Source organism: Cetorhinus maximus, chromosome 8 (genome assembly GCF_964194155.1).
Source record: "Cetorhinus maximus chromosome 8, sCetMax3.hap1.1, whole genome shotgun sequence".
NCBI classification, from domain to species: domain Eukaryota; kingdom Metazoa; phylum Chordata; class Chondrichthyes; order Lamniformes; family Cetorhinidae; genus Cetorhinus; species Cetorhinus maximus.
In genome coordinates this window covers 102,536,907-102,554,701 of record NC_135886.1, presented here as the reverse complement: position 1 = coordinate 102,554,701, position 17,795 = coordinate 102,536,907, and the positions used below count along the sequence as shown (strand labels likewise).

General features: G+C 42.6%; 1 protein-coding gene across 4 annotated transcripts in view; it reads left to right on the top strand.

Moving 5' to 3' along the window:
- Positions 1 to 17,795, top strand: part of LOC144683844 (ribosomal protein S6 kinase alpha-6) — a 158,957-nt gene that overhangs the window by 105,225 nt on the left and 35,937 nt on the right. For all 4 annotated transcript variants that reach the window (XM_078547339.1, XM_078547338.1, XM_078547341.1 and 1 more), the window contains 4 exons: positions 2,596 to 2,660; positions 3,109 to 3,211; positions 14,376 to 14,500; positions 14,686 to 14,808. In XM_078547339.1, the coding sequence (XP_078403465.1) occupies positions 2,596 to 2,660; positions 3,109 to 3,211; positions 14,376 to 14,500; positions 14,686 to 14,808 (416 nt within the window). The remainder of the gene's footprint in view (positions 1 to 2,595; positions 2,661 to 3,108; positions 3,212 to 14,375; positions 14,501 to 14,685; positions 14,809 to 17,795) is intronic.

Below are 17,795 nucleotides of genomic sequence, written 5' to 3'. Positions count from 1 at the left end.
CCCTTGCTTTTATTTTACCCTTACTCCTGCTTGAGTATAGACTAGATGCTAGATCCTCTAGATAGACTAGACCCTCTAGGTACTGTTTCAGGGTCGTCCTCTCGCACTCTCTTCTAGCTGCTGCTGACTGCCTGTCCCATGGTGGTCCTCCTGCACTCTCCTCTAGATGCTGCTGACTGCCTGTCCCAGGGTGGTCCTCTCGCACTCCAGGCTGAGCTTCGGGGAGGTTAAAGTTGAGGTCTGCAGGGAATGGTGCTGCATGTGGAGAAGGCCTTGGTTATGTCTATAAGGGTTCTGTACACGGCACCTGCTCCCAATCATGTGTTTATAGTTGCAACTCCCCTTGGACTGTAGCATGAGGGGGAGACGGAGCAAAGAGAAGGACAGTTTGCTCGAAGAGAGAGGAGGAGCGAAAGCACTCAGCAGGAGGCCTTACCCACCTCTGGTCTTCAGAGAACACATCTCTTACCTCCACCTGAGCCAGGAGCAGTGTGTGCTTTATAAAGGAGTTGCTCACAGAACTGTTGCCACCTCTTGCAACCAGACCCACAGCCTCAGAGCATGGTGAGGATGGCCCTGCCAGTGGCTTAGCGTGAAGAACTTCACCTTCAGATCCTTCCAGGCTGGAGCAGGCAACATCTCCCAGTTCACTCTCCACTGCTGCACCAGAGCTGACAGATGCTCTTTCTGCCCGGAGAGGGGAATTCATTGTGGGATTTGTGTTCTCTGAACAAAGAGAAACAGGTGGAGCATGCATGTGGCTTTGCCAGGATAGCCGACTTACTCATGATGCAGGCATGTAACTTTGTGGGTGCCACATCTCAATGTTGAGATATAATGCAATTGCAAAGGCTACCCCTTGTTTAATGTGCAGTTGGTGTGTGGTGACAATGAGCACACCAGCCTGGTAAATGTTTGGTATTCTTGCAGCTGTCATGGGGCTTCCATTCTGTACTGATCCGCTGTTTCTTCAATCTTTCGGCTACCCCATTAAACCAGAGGTGACTGTTGGGGGACAAGGTAACTACATTTGACTCATGACTGCAATCTGCAGCCCAACCAGATGTAGCTTGTATGCATACATTGAGCCATGTTGCTACGAGAAACATCATACTGACCACTGAGGTGTGAAAGCAATAGTTATGGGCACTCTGGAGCACTCTTCAGTACTTGCTAGAGTCGTGCCCCAATTCATGGTGATCTGTTGTATCCTCTAAAACCTGACCGTTGTGAAGGCACTGTGTCCAACCTGTGAAATGTGGGTCTGTGTTTTGCAGCAGTGTTTAGAGTGAGGGTGAGGTATGAGTTTGTGTAAGATAGAGATTTGTTGGTAGGTGAGAGAAGGGGGTTTGGTGAATTGAGCAACACGTGAGGCTCGTGGTTCAGTTGTAAGGATATGGCATTTGAAGAGACATTCACTGACCTTGACTGCGCTTGGAAGGTTGTTAGACTTCTTGCAGCTCTAAATCTAGGTCCTTGATGACTCTGCATTTATCTCTGTAGGGGTCTGCTCCCATTCCCTTCTATGTGCTTGTGTAGAGGGCCTTCTGGCCCCCTGTGAATACAGAACATCTCTCTCCCTGTCCATTTCCTTTACCCAGGGACTCGAGTGGTGCATCAGAAAATCTGGGAGCCTGCTCTCTGCCATGTTGCACCATCTTCACTCTTCCTCGAGGTCAGACACTAACTTCCAGTACCTCCTGCAGCCAGAATGTACCTCCTCTTTAAGAGGGGCAGGTTGGCGTTGTGGTGCTCGCTTATTGGGCCCCCTGCTGAGGTGTGCAACCACTGAGCAGTATGTTTAGAACTGGGCTGCATGCCACTAACATTAAGGTTAGCAAGCGTCATAAAGTTTGCATGCTGGGTGTATTACTTTGAACGGCTGTGGGTCAATCTGGCATTGTAATCCCAGTGCCTGTTTTTGGCCTATTGAATTTTTAGCCCTTGCTCTCTTTTAGTGGTCACCTTGAATTTGATGAAACATTTGACACAGAGCTAAAGGTAAGTAACCAAATTCCCACTTGTTCAAAAAAAAAGTCTTGAATTTAATTCCAGATAAAAGCAGAATTTGTGCATTTTCTGTATTTTTCAGCAGCTATTGGAAAAACTAGGTCTTTTCCACAGTATGCTAAGGTGCATTGGGGAACACAGTAGAGAAAAGCTCATCTCCCACTTCTTTTGCTTAGCTTAACATAAAAACCGTTTTCTCCCTATTTTCACATGTTGAGAAGGCCAGAGTACAATTCCAGACATACTGAAGAAACCCAACCATGTATTAGTACTGGTGCATCAAATGAAAAATGTTGCTTATAGTTGAATTTCTTCTGAAGTGCTGATATGCACTGGAAATACCTGTGCTGAAATGTGTAATTAATTTCCTACATTCCTGCACATTGTGGAGTTGGCTTGTGTAAAATGCAAACTGCCCACCGTGTTGCACTGCTTCAGCAGCATTGTGCAGTGATGTAGCAGCATTCATTTATCTCCAGTACATGGTACTTGCAAGAACAGTTAATTGTACTGGGCTGGAGATTGGCCTCTGCCCTCATACAGCCAAAACTACAAATAAACATCCCGTGATCTTAATTCTTGTAGGAGCTGGCCCTGATGGAGTTGAAGAGATCAAAAGGCATCCATTCTTTGCTACCATTGACTGGAATGTAGGTGTTTCCCATTCCAACAAGCAAGATCAAGGTCACAAAGCTGTTAAATGTAATGCTTTTTACTCCTGAAAAACCCAAGTTAAAATCTAAATGTTCATGCTTTTAACTCATTGCTTGCTTGAAAAAATTATTCCTCTGCTGTTAATGAAACATTTTAAAAAAAATTATTCATTTTCTGGAATACTAAAACATTTGTACTGAAATGTCATGTCGTATAGAATTTGTAACTCTTGTGCTAATCAAATGTATGAATTCTTCTCTAAGGTCTTAGTACCCATTGCACCTGTAAATTGTCAAAGGGTGTTGAAATTGTGTAAATCCTGATTTCTTTAAATATTAAACCAACAATTCAAAGTAACATACTTGGGTATTCATAATTGTCTGCATTGTCATTCAAAATAAAGTGACCAAGACATGTGAAAATGAAGCATTCTCTTTTTCTCAGAAACTGGTCAGAAAGGAAATTCAACCTCCGTTTAAACCTGCTTCTGGTAAGCCAGAAGATACTTTCTGCTTTGATCCAGAATTTACAGCTAAAACACCAAAAGGTACAGGTGATTACTCTTTTATTGTCACTATGTACAATGTGAAAACCTAACTCACTGCCTTCCCTAAAACAAAATTCATTGTGTTTTGTCATGGATATTGAAGGAAGTTTCATCTTTACAAAATAACTGCAGTATTTTGTTAAAAAATTAAGTTTGATTTAACTTTATGCTATTTACAGTATTCATTAAAACCTATTGCATTGTTCAAGTCATAAAGTACACATGGATATTTAAGATGATCTCTTCTGTGATTTTTATAGTGCCTTCTTTTCACTTTTCCCACATTGTTAGTATTACATAATTCGTGTTCGTAAAGTATAAATGCTTTCAGCTGTGGTATTTTAAAATAAAATTTTACATTTGTACATGTTAAAGGAAAGCATTTTTTCTTAGCTGTCCTGGCTAGCTCCTCCTGTAGCTGTTAATTGGTGGTGGCTTGGTACCATGCACATTTTCCTGATTTCTGAGAAATATTCACAGAAAGGTAATTAAGAGGAAAGATAATGGAGTTACCAATGCTTTTGGGTGAAAGAGCTGCATTATTTCTTACTTCTGAAATAATTTTAAAAGATTGAAACCCCACTAAATGAGGCATCCTCCTAGGAGCTAAATTAAGGAACAGAACGTCAAGAGTTATAACCTCTGGATCATTACCCAAGTTGCATGCAAATTGGCATACAGATAAGCAGATCAGGAGGTGAATATGTGACTAAAGGAGAGGTCTGTGAACAGACGAACGTACAAATTCGGAGCAGGAGTAGGCTACTCGACCCTTCGAGTCTGCTCCGCCATTAAATAAGACCATGGCTGATCTGATTGTAACCACCCGCCTCCCTCCGATAACCTTTCCCCCCCGCCTTGCTTATCAAGAATCTATCTACCCCTGCCTTAAGAATATTCAGACTCTGCTTCTGCTGCCTTTTGAGGAAGAGCATTCCAAAGACAACCCTCTGAGAGAGAAAATTTCTCCTCATCTCTGCCTTAATTGGCAGATTCCTTATTTTTAAACAGTGACCCCGGTTCTAGATTCTCCCACAAGAGGAAACATCCTCTCCACATCCACCCTGTCAAGACCCCTCAGGTTTCAATCGAGTCGCCTCTTACTCTTCTAAATTCCAGTGGAGACTAGCCTAGCCTGTCCAACCTTTCCTCATAAGGGACAGCGCACCCTTTCCTGGTATTAACTTAGTAACCTTCTGAACTGCTTCCAACACATTTATATACTTCCTTAAATAAGAGGACCAATACTGTACACAGCACTCTAGATGTGGTCTCACCAGTGCCCTGTAACACTGAAGCATAACCTCCCTACATTTGTATTCAATTCCACTTGCCATAAACGATAACATTCTATTAGCTTTCCTGATTACTTGCTGTAGCTGCATACTATCCTTTTGTGATTCATGCACGAGGACACCCAGATCCCTCTGTATCTCAGAGCTCTGCAGCCTCTCACCATTTAGATAATGCTTCTTTTTTATTCTTCCTGCTAAAATGAACAATTGCACATTTTTCCACATTATACTCCATTTACCAGACCTTTGTCCGCTCACTTAACCCATCTATGTTCCTTTGTAGCCTCCCCATGTCCTCTTCACAACTTACTTTCCTACCTTTCTTTGTGTCGTTAGCAAATTTTGCAAGCATACCTTTGGTCCCATCATCCAAGTCATTTACATAAACTGTGAAAAGTTGCGGCCCCAGCACTGATCCCTGTGGTACACCACTCGTTACATACTGCCAACCAGAAAAAGACCCATTTATGCCTACCCTGCTTCCTGTTAGCTAGCTAACCTTCTATTCATGCCAATATGTTACCCTCTACACGATGAGCTTTTATTTTCTGCAATAACCTTCGATGTGGCACGTTATCAAATGCCTTCTGGAAATCTCAAGTACAGTATATCCATTGGTTCCCCGTTAACCACAGCACATGTTAACTTCTTCAAAGAACTTGAATAAATTGGTTAAATATGATATCCCTTTCACAAGGGATGGGGGAGAGGTGATAGCGTAGTGGTATTGTCGCTGGACAAGTAACCCAGAAACCCAGGGTTATGCTCTGGGGACCTGGGTTAGAATCCCGCCATGGCAGATGGTGGAATTTGAACTCAATAAAAATCTGGAATTAAGTCTAACGATGACCATGAAGCCATTGTTGATTGTTGTGAAAACCCATCTGATTCACTGATGTCCTTTAGGGAAGGAAATCTGGCGTCCTTACCTGGTTGGGCCTACATGTGACTCCAGACCCACAGCAATGTGGTTGACTCTTAAATGCCCTCTGAAATGGCCCAGCAAGCTACTCAGTTGTAACAAGCCGCTACAAAGTCACAAAAAAGGAATGAAACTAGACGGACCACCCGGCATCGACCTAGGCACCGGAAATGACGACAGCAAACGCAGCCCTGTCGACCCTGCAAATTCCTCCTTAATATCTGGGGGGCTAGTGCCAAAATTGGGAGAGCTGACTCACAGACTAGTCAAGCAACAACCTGACAGTTATCCTCACGGAATCATACCTTACAGATAATGTCCCAGAAATCACCATCACCATCTCATGGCATCAGGTCAAACATGGGCAAGGAAACCTCCTGCTGATTACCATGTACCACCCTCCCTCGGCTGATGAATCAGTGCTCCTCCATGTTGAACATCCCTTGGAGGAAGCATTGAGGGTGGCAAGGGTGTAGAATGTACTCTGGGTGGGGGACTTCAATGTGCATCACCAAGAGTGGCTCGGTAGCACCACTACTGACCGAGGTGGCCGAGTCCTAAATGAGATAGCTGCTAGTCTGGGTCTGCAACAGGTGGTGAGGGAACCAACAAGAGGGAAAAATGTACTTGACCTCATCCTCACCAAACTGCTTGCCGCAGATGCATCTGTCCATGACAGTATTGGTGGGAGTGACCACCGCACAGTCATTGTGGAGATGAAGTCCCTCCTTTACATTGAGGATACCCTCCATCGTGTTGTGTGGCACTACCACTGTGCTGAATGGGATAGATTTCGATCAGATCTAGCAACTCAAGACTGGGCATCCATGAGGTGTTGTGGGCCATCAGCAGCAGCATAATTGTACTCAAACACAATCTGTAACCTCACAGCCCAGCATATATCCCCCACTCTACCATTACCATCAAGACAGAAGATCAACTCTGGTTCAATGAAGAGTGCATGAGGGCATGCCAGGAACAGCACCAGGCATACCTAAAAATGAGGTGTCAACCTGGTGAGGCGATAACACAGGACCACTTGGGTGCCAAACAGCATAAGCAGCAAGTGATATGCAGAGCTAAGCAATCCCACAACCAGATCAGATCTGAGCTCTGCAGTCCTGCCACGTCCAGCCGTGAATGGTGGTGGACAATTAAACAATTCACTGGAGGAGGAGGCTCCACAAATATTCCCATCCTCAATGATGGAGGAGCCCAGCCCAGCAGTGCAAAAGATAATGTTGAAGCATTCGCAACAATCTTCAGCCCGAAGTGCCTAGTGGATGATCCATCTTGGCCTCCTCTGGAGGTCCCCAGCATCACAGATGCCAGTCTTCAGCCAATTCAATTCACTCTACATGGTATCAAGAAACTGCTGAAGGCATTGGATACTGCAAAGGCTATGGGCCCTGACAATATTCCGGCAATTGTACTGAAGACGTGCTCCAGAACTTGCCGCATCCCTAGCCAAGCTGTTCCAGTACAGCTACAACACTGGCATTTACCCAGCAATGTGGAAAATTGTCCAGGTATGTCCTGTACACAAAAAGCAGGACAAATCCAACTGGGCCAATTACTGCCCCATCAATCTACTCTCCATCAGTAAAGTAATGGAAGGGGTCATCAACGGTATTATCAAGCAGCATTTGCTTAGCAATAACCTGCCCACTGCCCGTTTTGGGTTCCACGAAGGCCACTTGGCTCCTGACCTCATTACAGCCTTGGTTCAAACATAGACAAAAAACTGAACTCCTGAGGTAAGATGAGGGTGACTGCCCTTGACATCAAGGCAGCATTTGACCGAGTGTGGCATCAAGGAGCCTTAGCAAAACTGAAGTTAATGGGAATCAGGGGGAAAGCTCTCTACTGATTGAAGTCATACCTAGCACAAAGGAAGATGGTTGTGATTGTTGGAGGTCAGTCATCTCAGCTTCAGGACATCACTGCAGGAGTTCCTCAGGATAGTGTCCTAGGCCCAACCAATCTTCAGCTGCTTCATCAATGACTTTCCTTCCATCATAAGGTCAGATGTGAGGATGTTCGCATAATGTTCAGCACCATTTGTGACTCCTCAGATACTGAAGCAGTCCATGTCCAAATGCAGCAAGACCCACCTGGACAATATCCAGGCCTGGGCTGACAAGTGGCAAGTAACATTCGCGCCACACAAGTGTCAGGCAATGACCATCTCCAGCCGTCGCCCCTTGATGTTCAATGGCATTACCATCACTGAATCCCCCACTTTCAACGTCCTGGGGGTTACCATTGACCAGAAACTGAACTGGACTAGCCATATAAATACTGTGGCTACAAGAGCAAGTCAGAGGCTAGGAATCGTGCAACGGGTAACTTGCCTCCTGATCCCCACAGCCTGTCCACCACCTACAAGGCACAAGTTGGGAGTGTGTTGGAATACTCCCCACTTGTCTGGATGAGTGCAGCTCCCACAACACTGAAGAAGCTGGACACCGTCTAGGACAAAGCAGTCTGTTTGATTGGCACCGTATCCACAAACATTCTCTCTCTCCACTACCCACGCACAGTAGCAGCAGTGTGTACCATGTACAAGATCCACAGCAGTAATTCACCAAATCTAGGGAATTTTGGAAAATTAAAACTGAAGGATTCCAATTCATGAGACATAGGCATCAATATTGGGACAGTGAGGAAATATACTGTTGGGATAGACTCCACCTGAACCAGACTGGAAGCAGGGTCCTAGTGAAAGGATAAATTAGACCGTGACAATGACTTTAAACTAGTAAGTTGGGGATGGGTGAGGGCTTATGTGGAGAAGGTAGTATTGACAATAGCTCGAAAAACTAAAGCTGAGAGAGCAGAGCAACAGTCAGAAATTGTGCGTTAGGCAGTACAGGTAAAGGGAAAACTAAAAGATGTAAAGTAATGAAATCAGGAGAGAGAAGTAGGAAACGTGCGAATGAAACAGTGGAACAGAAGGACAGGTTAAGGTGTGTGACCCAAATAAGTGTTCTTTATACAAATGCATGGAGTATAAGGAACAATTTGAATGACTTGCAGGGCATATTCAACTTGGAGGTTATGATATGGTAGCCATTTCTGAGACATGACTGTAGGACGGTCAGGGCTGGAAACAAAATATACCAGATTATAAGATCTACTGGATAAGGAAAATAGAGGGAGAGGAATAGCCTTAATCATTAAAGATGGAATCTTTTCAATGATAAGAGAGGATATAATGAGAGGTAAGCAGGCAGTGGAAACTTTTAAGGGTAGAATTAAGAAATAGAAAAGAACTTAAGACTGCTGCTGGTGTTCTGTACAGGCTCCTAATAGTTGCTGTGAAGTTGTATCTTGTATAAATACTAAGATTGGACAACATGTAACAAAGGCAGAATGATTTTAATGGGGGATTTTAACTTTCATATAGATTGCGATAAGGAGACAAGCACATGTCAGAAGGGAAGGGAACCTCTTTGATAGTTTTCTGCAACAATTTGACCCCAGAACCAGCAAAGGGGCAGGCCATATTCGAAATAGTCATTAGTAATTACCATATTTGGTTCACAGCCTAATGGCGCATGGACATTTTATCAGCTAATAATCATAATATGATTGAGTTCAATGCAACATTTGAAAGAGAGAAACATGAAACAGTTAATAAGATTCTAGACTTGGTTGAGTTCAATGGGATGAAACTGTGTTTACAGTAAACTAGGAAAGTCTGCTATTAGGTAAAATGATAGGTCAGTGGCGGGTGTTCAAAAAAGAATTTCTGATATAGGACAAGTTTTATATACCCAAGACCAAGACTTCTAATTGCCAAAATAAACAGGCATGGACAACTGAAGAGAAAAGAGACAACATATTACCAAAACTAAAAGCACAGATCCTGGAAAATAGGAAAGATGCAAGGAACAGCAAAGGATGACAAAACTGAGCTACAAAAAGGAAGTATGAAAAAAACGTGCAAGGGACATCAAAGTCAACACAAACTTTTAGAATTACATTAGGTAAAACAGGGCGGTTAGAAGCAATGTATGCCCCTTGAAAACTGATAAGGTGTTATTGTGAATGAAAATAAGAAAACAGTGGGCATGCTGGATAATTACTTTGCAAATGTATTTACAATAGGAGAGGTCAGCCTGCCAGACACCCCAAAGAAAATTACTGAATCAGGGAAAGAGGTTAAACAAAATTAACGTAAGAAGCTAACAGTTAAGGAAAAACTAAATCCTCAACACCTGATGGTTTCCATCCCAGGAAGTAGATGAGAACATTGGAGATGCCTAAACTATAATCTTCCAGAGTCCTCTCCATTTGTTAACTATTCCTTTTAGATTGGAAAATTGCCCGTGTCACTCCGCTATTTAAGAAAGGTGAGAGGGGGAAACAAGGGAATTATAAACCAGTTAAGGTCTCATCTGTTGTCAGCAAATCATTAGGATCTATTCTTAAGGCTAGAGTGACTGTACACTTGCAAATTTTCAGCTGACCAGAGAGAGCCTGTATGAAATTGTAATGAGTAAGCAATGCCTAATGAATTTGATTTTTTTTTTGAAGAGGGGGCTAAAGTAGTGGACAGGTGAATGTTTGTTTATCTTATTTATGTAGACTTTCAGAAAGCATTTGATGAAGACTTTCCCATGAGACTGTTAGCTAAAGTTGAAGCTCGCGGAATGGATGGCAAATTATTGTCCTGGTTTGATAGTGTCACACAAGACTATTGAGCAAAGTTAGAACTCATGGAATAAAAGGGACAGGGGCAACAAAGATATGAATTTGTTTAGTGACAGGAAACAGAGTAGTGGTTAACAATTGTCTTTTGGACTGGAGTAACGTTTACAGTGAGTTCCCAGGGGTCAGTGTTAGGACCTGTGCTTTTCCTGATATATATTAATGATCTGGACCCTGGTGTACAGGGCACAATTTCAAAATTTGCAGAAGTTAAAACTTGGAAGGATTGCAAACCATGAGGAGGATAGTGTAGACCTTCAAATGGACATGCTGGTTGGTGGAAAGGGGGGACAAGTGGCAGATGAAATTTAATGCAGAGAAGTGTGAAGTGATTCATTTTGGTAGGAGGAGCTTGGAGACAGTATAACATAAAAGGCACAGCTCTAAAGGGGGTGCGGGAGCAGAGAGACCTGGGTGTATACGTGCATAAATCATTAAAGGTAGCAGGACAGGTTGAGAGAGCAGTTAAGGTGGCAGGACAGGGTTGAGAGAGCAGTTAATGAAGCATACGACATCCTGGACTTTATTGACAGGGGCACAGGGTACAAAAACAAAAGTTATGTTAAACCTGTATAAAATACTGGTTCATCCTCAACTGGAATTCTGGGCACCACACTTTGGGAAGGGTGTGAAGTCATTAGAGAGGTTGCAGAAAAGATTTGTAAAAAAGGTGCCAGTGATGAGGAACTTCAGTTGTGTCGATAGATTGGAGAAGACAAGGTTGAGAGCAGATTTCATCGAGGTATTCAAAATCATGAGGTATTGGGATAGGATAGATAGGGAGAAACTGTTCCTATTTGTGAAAGGCTGGAGAACCAGAGGGCACAGATTTAAGATATTTGGCAAAAGAAGCATTGGTGACATGAGGAAAACCATTTTCACACAGTGAGCGGTTCCTGAGAGTGTGGTAGAGGCAGGTTCAATTGAGACATTCAAGAAGGAATTAGGATTATCTGAAAAGGAATAATGTTCAAGGCTATGGGGAGAAGGCAGAGAGGGCCAGCATAGACACGGTGGGCTGAATGGCGCCCCCCCCCCCCCCCCCCCGTGCTGTAACTTCTAAGATTCTATGGTTGGGAAATTGGCTGAGCAGCCGGGGTCTCAAATATTGACCAATGTATTCATTAATGACTTAGATGATGGGATAGAAAGCCACATACCTATGTCATCAGCAAATTTTGATATAGGTGGTAATGTAGGCGGTGCAGATGGATGTGTAAAATTACAAAGATATTAATAAATTAAATGACTCAGCAAAATTGTGGCAAATGGATTTCGATATCAGCAAATGTGAGGCCATTCACTTTGACCAGAACATGGGTAGCACTGGGTACTTTCTAAATGGCAAAAAAGAGCTAGTAATATTGGAGGTCCAAGAAGACTTTGAGATCCAGGTACATTGATCCCTAAAATTTCATGAGCAGGTTGAGAAAATAATAAAAAAGGCTAATAGGATGCTGGCCTTTATATCTAAAGGAATAGAATACAAGTGGGTAGAAGTCATGCTTCAGCTATATTTAAAAAAAACCCTGGTTAGACCACACCTGGAACATTTGTGAGCAGTTTTGGGCACCACACCTTACAAAAGATATATTGGCCTTGAAGGGAGTGAGTGCATTGTGAAGTTACTCGATTGATACCTGGACTCCCAAGAGTTAAGCTTCGAGGAGAGATTACACAAACTTGGGTTGGGTTCCCTTGAAATTAGTATGTGAATGGGTGATTTGATCGAAGTTTTCAAGATACCAAGGGGAACGAGTAGAGTAGATAAACTACTTCCTTTGGCTGGTTCAGGATTCTAGAATTAAAATTAGAGCCAGCCCTTTCAGGCAATTAATGCTTGACTAATTTTTACACTTAAAACTGAAATTTTTGTTGACCTAATGGTATTAAGGGATATAGGACCAAGGCCAGCATAGTTGCACATCAGTCATTATGAAAGGTGAAATAGGCATGAGGGACTAGATAACCTACACCTATTCCTACATTGGTATGTTTTCTACAAAATTTATTTTCAAATTTAGTCCTATGTTTAGTATTTTGTAATGATGCCAACCTTCTGACATATATTATGCAAAACAAATTCTTTTACTGTGGGTTTATTTAGGGAAGAGTAAAGCTGGGGATTTAAGTCCTGTCGATGGAACCCAATCCCTCAGAAGCAGTTTAAAAATGAATTCTATCTGCATTCATGCCTTCCTACTCATCTCACACATGTTTCTGCATGTGAATATGGAAGGAAGTGTTTCTGGGTTCATATGGGAGCATGTTGTCAATGCAGGTAGATTGTGACTGACACTTCTTCAGGTTTTTATTGCTTGAAGACTATAGTTCAAACTCTTTCTGCATTTATACTAAATTCTTTAGCCCACTGTGTAATGAACTCTGATACTTACCTTGAGTTTAGATCGGGAGTTCGGGAACCATAGTTCCCGACGGACCTCAGGACTTCTGTGTGTGCGCCAGCTGGGAAAGAACTGCATATACACAGTTTGTCCATCTTCACATCTTCAGACTGGGAACCAGCCCTGCGCACATGCGCAGAAGAAAAAGAAAAGTGAAACAGCACAAAACTGCAGGTTAGGTGACCTGAAGACTAGCACCATTCAACAGAAGGTGTCCTAGGGAGCAGTACACTGGGAGGGGGACAGGGCGAAGATCCCAAACGAAGAAGATTCCAAAGCAGGGAGTGGGGCAAAAACAGTTTCCAAAAGAAGGTCCCAGGAAATACAGAGATTAGAAACAGATCCCGTTAAATAAAGTTAAGAGAAAGGAGCAGAGTAGTAGACTCAGAGAGAGCTATGAGGAGCAGACTTGAAACAAAGTGGGCTTGAGAGAAGCACTGAAGGTCCAAGAGGGCAGTCGAAGGTTGGTGACTTCATGCTGTGGGCAGTAAAGGCAAAGGTACCCCTTTTAAGCAGTGATGTTCTGCTTGGCACGGCCGAAGATCTGAAAATGTGCTTGTGAGGTGAAGCTTGAGTGTACCCAGCAATCCAGGGGAAAGGAATCTTGGAAGGCAAGATTGAAACCCTGGAGGTGGATCCTTGTTGAAACCATGCGAATGGGAGCAACATTTGGAGAGAATTCCAAGGCGAGTTCTTCAAACGTGGATATTGGAAACCCTCGTGAGAAAGGCAGAGTTTCAGTGAGACTGGTTGGCTCATGGTGTGACAAGTGTGTGGGTGGGCTGTTGAGAAATCCATAGAATCCGCTTTGGTTGCATCTGACAATTAATTTGCAGTGTGGTGTGTCTAACCACAATTCGCCAGTTAGTTTGCATGTACTGCACACTTACCCTGCGTATTAGAGTATAAAATGGATGTGATAAATTGTCTTATCTTTCCTAATTTGTATGTATCTGTAGAGATATAGCTGAGATGAAGGAATAGTGAATATTTGAATCATTTTCTTCTGTTTGTATTGAGATCTTTCCAACCTTTTTGTCTGGTGTAATGTAGTTCATTTTTCTTGTTTAATAAATGTTTTATTCTTTGTGTTAAAAGTTCGTCAGTAGACTCCAGTGGACTTGTTCAGTAACTTACCTCTATAATTTCTAAAAAAAAATTAAAGTTAGGATTTATAAAGCCAGGTTTCACTCTGGAATCTGACTTGCCCAATATTAACATCAGCTGGGATCGTAACAACTGTATTAGCAGAGATGCTTGTCCATTTGGAACAAATTAGTCATTGTCTCTGTTAAAATAGCTGGCTCAGGAATATAATCTGAGCAGATAAAGTGTTTATGTGCTAATCTTCCGACACTAATTTCAAGGCCCAAATCTTTAAATTGGGATCTGTGATGGTGATCCATTGGTTATTATAGATCCCCTTTTTGACAGTTATATGATAGCTCCTGACAGAGTTGTGGCCGTACTTAACAGGCAACAGGCATTTATTTCAGAATGTGTGAGTCCTGTAGTGTTTGAAATCTCAGGTGAAATTGTATCAGGTCTTGAGTAGAAAAGTACCATTTTGTTCTAAGGATAGCTTTTAATTTGTGGATAGAAATGTTTAATTTAAAAGAACATTCAAGATATTTAACTAAACTCTTTAAGTAACTTGTTTCTGGGAATTGTATTTGTGTTGTTAGCTTGTCATTTTAATATCTCAAAGATTGAATTTTATTAAGTGTACATGTACAGGAGTTCAGGGATTGTCATATCTAGAATTACAATATTCGTAATTATTATTCAAAGAAATGATTGGTAATTGAATGTTTTTCCTTTGTTAGATTCACCTGGAATTCCACCAAGTGCTAATGCACATCAGCTTTTCAGAGGTTTTAGTTTTGTTGCAACTAGTGCAGTGGAAGAAGTCCAAAGCAACCCACTCACAGCAGTACACCCTATTGTACAGGTATGATGCATAGATGGCCAAATACCAAGCAATTGTGATGCTAAAGTTATAAAATCTCTATAGACTACATGCTAATTCTGGGCAAGATTTTGTATTTTAAAAATAAATCTCATTTTTGATATGAAGGAATGCCAGAGTAAAAATCAAACCTACAGATTTAATTTTTTTTTGTTTGGTTGAAACAGCTGCATGGGAACAGCATGCAATTCAATGACGGATATGAACTAAAAGAAGATATTGGAGTTGGCTCCTACTCTATCTGCAAGCGTTGTATACATAGAGTTACCAATATGGAGTTTGCAGTCAAGGTAATTAATGAATTTAATCCTAATATGGAATGCTAAAAATTTGCTGGCACACGTATAGTGTAGGTTTTTAACAACTATTTTGTGGTCCTCTGTGTCTACCTTTCTACCTTGTTTGCTCAGCCTTAGAATTAAACTCTGCAAATAAGCTGGCTCATTACGTTTGTATTGCCTGATCAACTTTGAGTATTACTTTCTCATTATAATTTTTAACAAGCACATGTTTTCTGCGAGGTGGCTTATTGGCAGTTTGGAGATGAAAGGGATGTTTCTCCAATGAACCCGTAAGATCTGTTCATGAAGCGCATATGACAAGTTACAGTTTGATTTTTCTACTTGCGTTCTGCTGCCGATTGCAAAGTAAAATCAAGCTGAATGTTATTACACCATGTGTTATTGGCAGTCACAAATCATAACTATTTGTATTTTACCCTCTCGCAAATTATTCAAAGAAAATTCAATTTATTTTAACTAGATGACTTTCTATTGTTTACTGCTTTTCTTTCAGGTTTTCTAAACTATTGTCAACGTCCATGTAATGGGTAACACTCAGAATAATTGTGAATTGGGTATATTGTGCATAATGTATGCCATTTATCTTTGTGATAGTATGGGGGTAAATTTTGGAGACGTGACTCTCATCACCCACAAAGTTTAGATTTTTGATATTTTCTGGATTCTCCCTCTCGCCATCTCTCGTTTAGCCTCCTTCTGGCTCGCTGTTTCCCTCCCTAACCTTCCCATTCGCCACCTCTCCTATTCACCACCTCTCTCCCCGAGTCTCTTGTTCACTGCCTCTCCCTCTTGACTCTCTCCCTCCCTGAGCTTGGTTCAGGAGAGGGAAATGGTGAGCAGGAGGGAGATGGCAAGTGAGAGGATCGGGAAAGGTTGGCGGGGGGAAGTGGCGAATTGAGAGAGTTGACGAGTGGGAGGATGTGGGAGGGAGCCGGCGAGTGTGAGGGTGGGAGATAGGTGAAGTGGTGATTAGGAAGAGGCAGCAAATGGAAGGGTCGGGGGTGGAGAGGAAAATGACAAGTTGAGAGAGGCGGCGAGCGGGAGTGTTGGGAAGAGGTGAGTCGGGAGAGGTGACAAACCTGAGGCAGGAGGTTAGTTGAAAGAAAATGTTGAGAATTCTTAAGTTATTAAGAGAGGATGTTTTGGACCACTTACTACCACTGATCTAGTCATTCTGCAGCAGCGGGTTTTGTAGAATTATTAAAGGAAGATTGATCCCAAAGACATTCGACATTTCCAGGGAGTTTGTGAAAATAAAAACAGAAAATGCTCGAAAGATTCAGCAGGTCTGACAGCATCTGTGGAAAGAGAAGCAGAGTTAATGTTTTGAGTCCATATGACTCTTCAGAGCTAGAGAGTAGAAATGTGATGAAATTTATACTGTTTAAGGGGGGTGAAGCTGGATAGAAGGTCAGCGATAGATGGGGGCTACGGAGAGATTGACAAAGATGTCATGGACAAAAAGACAAAGGGAGTGTTAATGGTAGTGGTAAGGGCTAAAGAAAGTGCTAATAATGACTTAAAGAACAACATGGAACAAGGAACAGATGGCCCTCTAGGGGGTGGAGTGGGGGATGGGGCGGTGGTTGGGGAAAAAGGATAGAAAAAGGGATAAAGGGGATAAACAATGAACAAATGGATAAAAATAAGTAGATAAAAAATAAAAATAAATTTAAAATAAGCGATCGGAAAAGGGGTGAAGATAGAGGAAAGAGCTCATAATCTGAAATTGTTGAACTCAATGTGAAATCCGGAAGGCTGTAAAGTGCTTAATCGGAAGATGAGGTGCTGTTCCTCCAGTTTGTGTTGGGCTTCACTGGAACATTGCAGTAGGCCAAGGACGGACATGTAGACAAGAGAGCAGGATGGGGTGTTGAAATGGCAAGTAACAGGAAGGTCTGGGTCATGCTTGCGGACAGACCGAAGGTGCTCCTCAAAGCGATCACCAGTCTGCGTTTGGCCTCCCTAATGTAGAGGAGACTGCATGGAGAGCAGTGAATGCAGTGGACCAAATTGAAGGAGGTGCAAGTGAAGCACTGCTTTACTTGAAAGGAGTGTTTGGGGGCTTGGATGGTGAGCAGATAAAGGGGCAGGTGTTGCACCTTCTGCAATGGGAAGGGAATAAGATGTTGGGCATGATGGAGCAGTGGACTAGGGTGTCCCAGAGGGAACGATCCTTACGGAATACTGACGGGGTGAGGGTTTGGTGGTGACATCATGCTGGAGTTGGTGGAAATGATGGATGATGATCCTTTGAATGCAGAAACTGGTGGGGTGTAAAGTGCGGACAAGGGAGACCCTATTATGGTTCTGGGAGGGAGGGGAAAGTGTGAGGGCAGAGGCGCGTGAGATGAGTTGGACATGGCTGAGGGCCCTGTCAACCACCATGGGTGGGAAACCTCGGTTAATGAATGAGGAGGGCATGTCAGATGCGCTGTTTTGAAAAGTGGCATCATCGGAACAGATGCAGTGGAGGCAAAGGAACTGAGAGAATGGATTCCTTACAGGAAGGAGGGTGTGAGGAGCTGTAGTTGATGTAGCTGTGGGACTCGGTGGGCTTGTAATGAATATTGATGGACACCAGAAATGGAGATAGAGTGGTCAAGGAAGGGAAGGGAAATGTCGGAGACGGGCCATATGAAGGTGATAGAGGTGTTGAAATTGGAAGCAAAATTGATAATTTTTTCATGGTCCAGATGAGAACATGAAGCAGCACTGAAACAGTCATTGATGTACCAGAAAAAGAGTTGAGAGGGGACCTGAGTAGGACTGGAACGAGGAATGTTACAGATATCCCATAAGAGACAGATTTTCAACATCCGCAGTATTTTGATTTTATCTTTGAGTTTGTGAAAATGTTTGGATTCCTAGCCCAGATCTCCAAATACTAATGCAAAGGTTGTTGTGAGGTTTACTCATGGGACATTTTAAACCTTGCATTCTTCCAAATACCTGTACTACCTCTCCCCAATTTA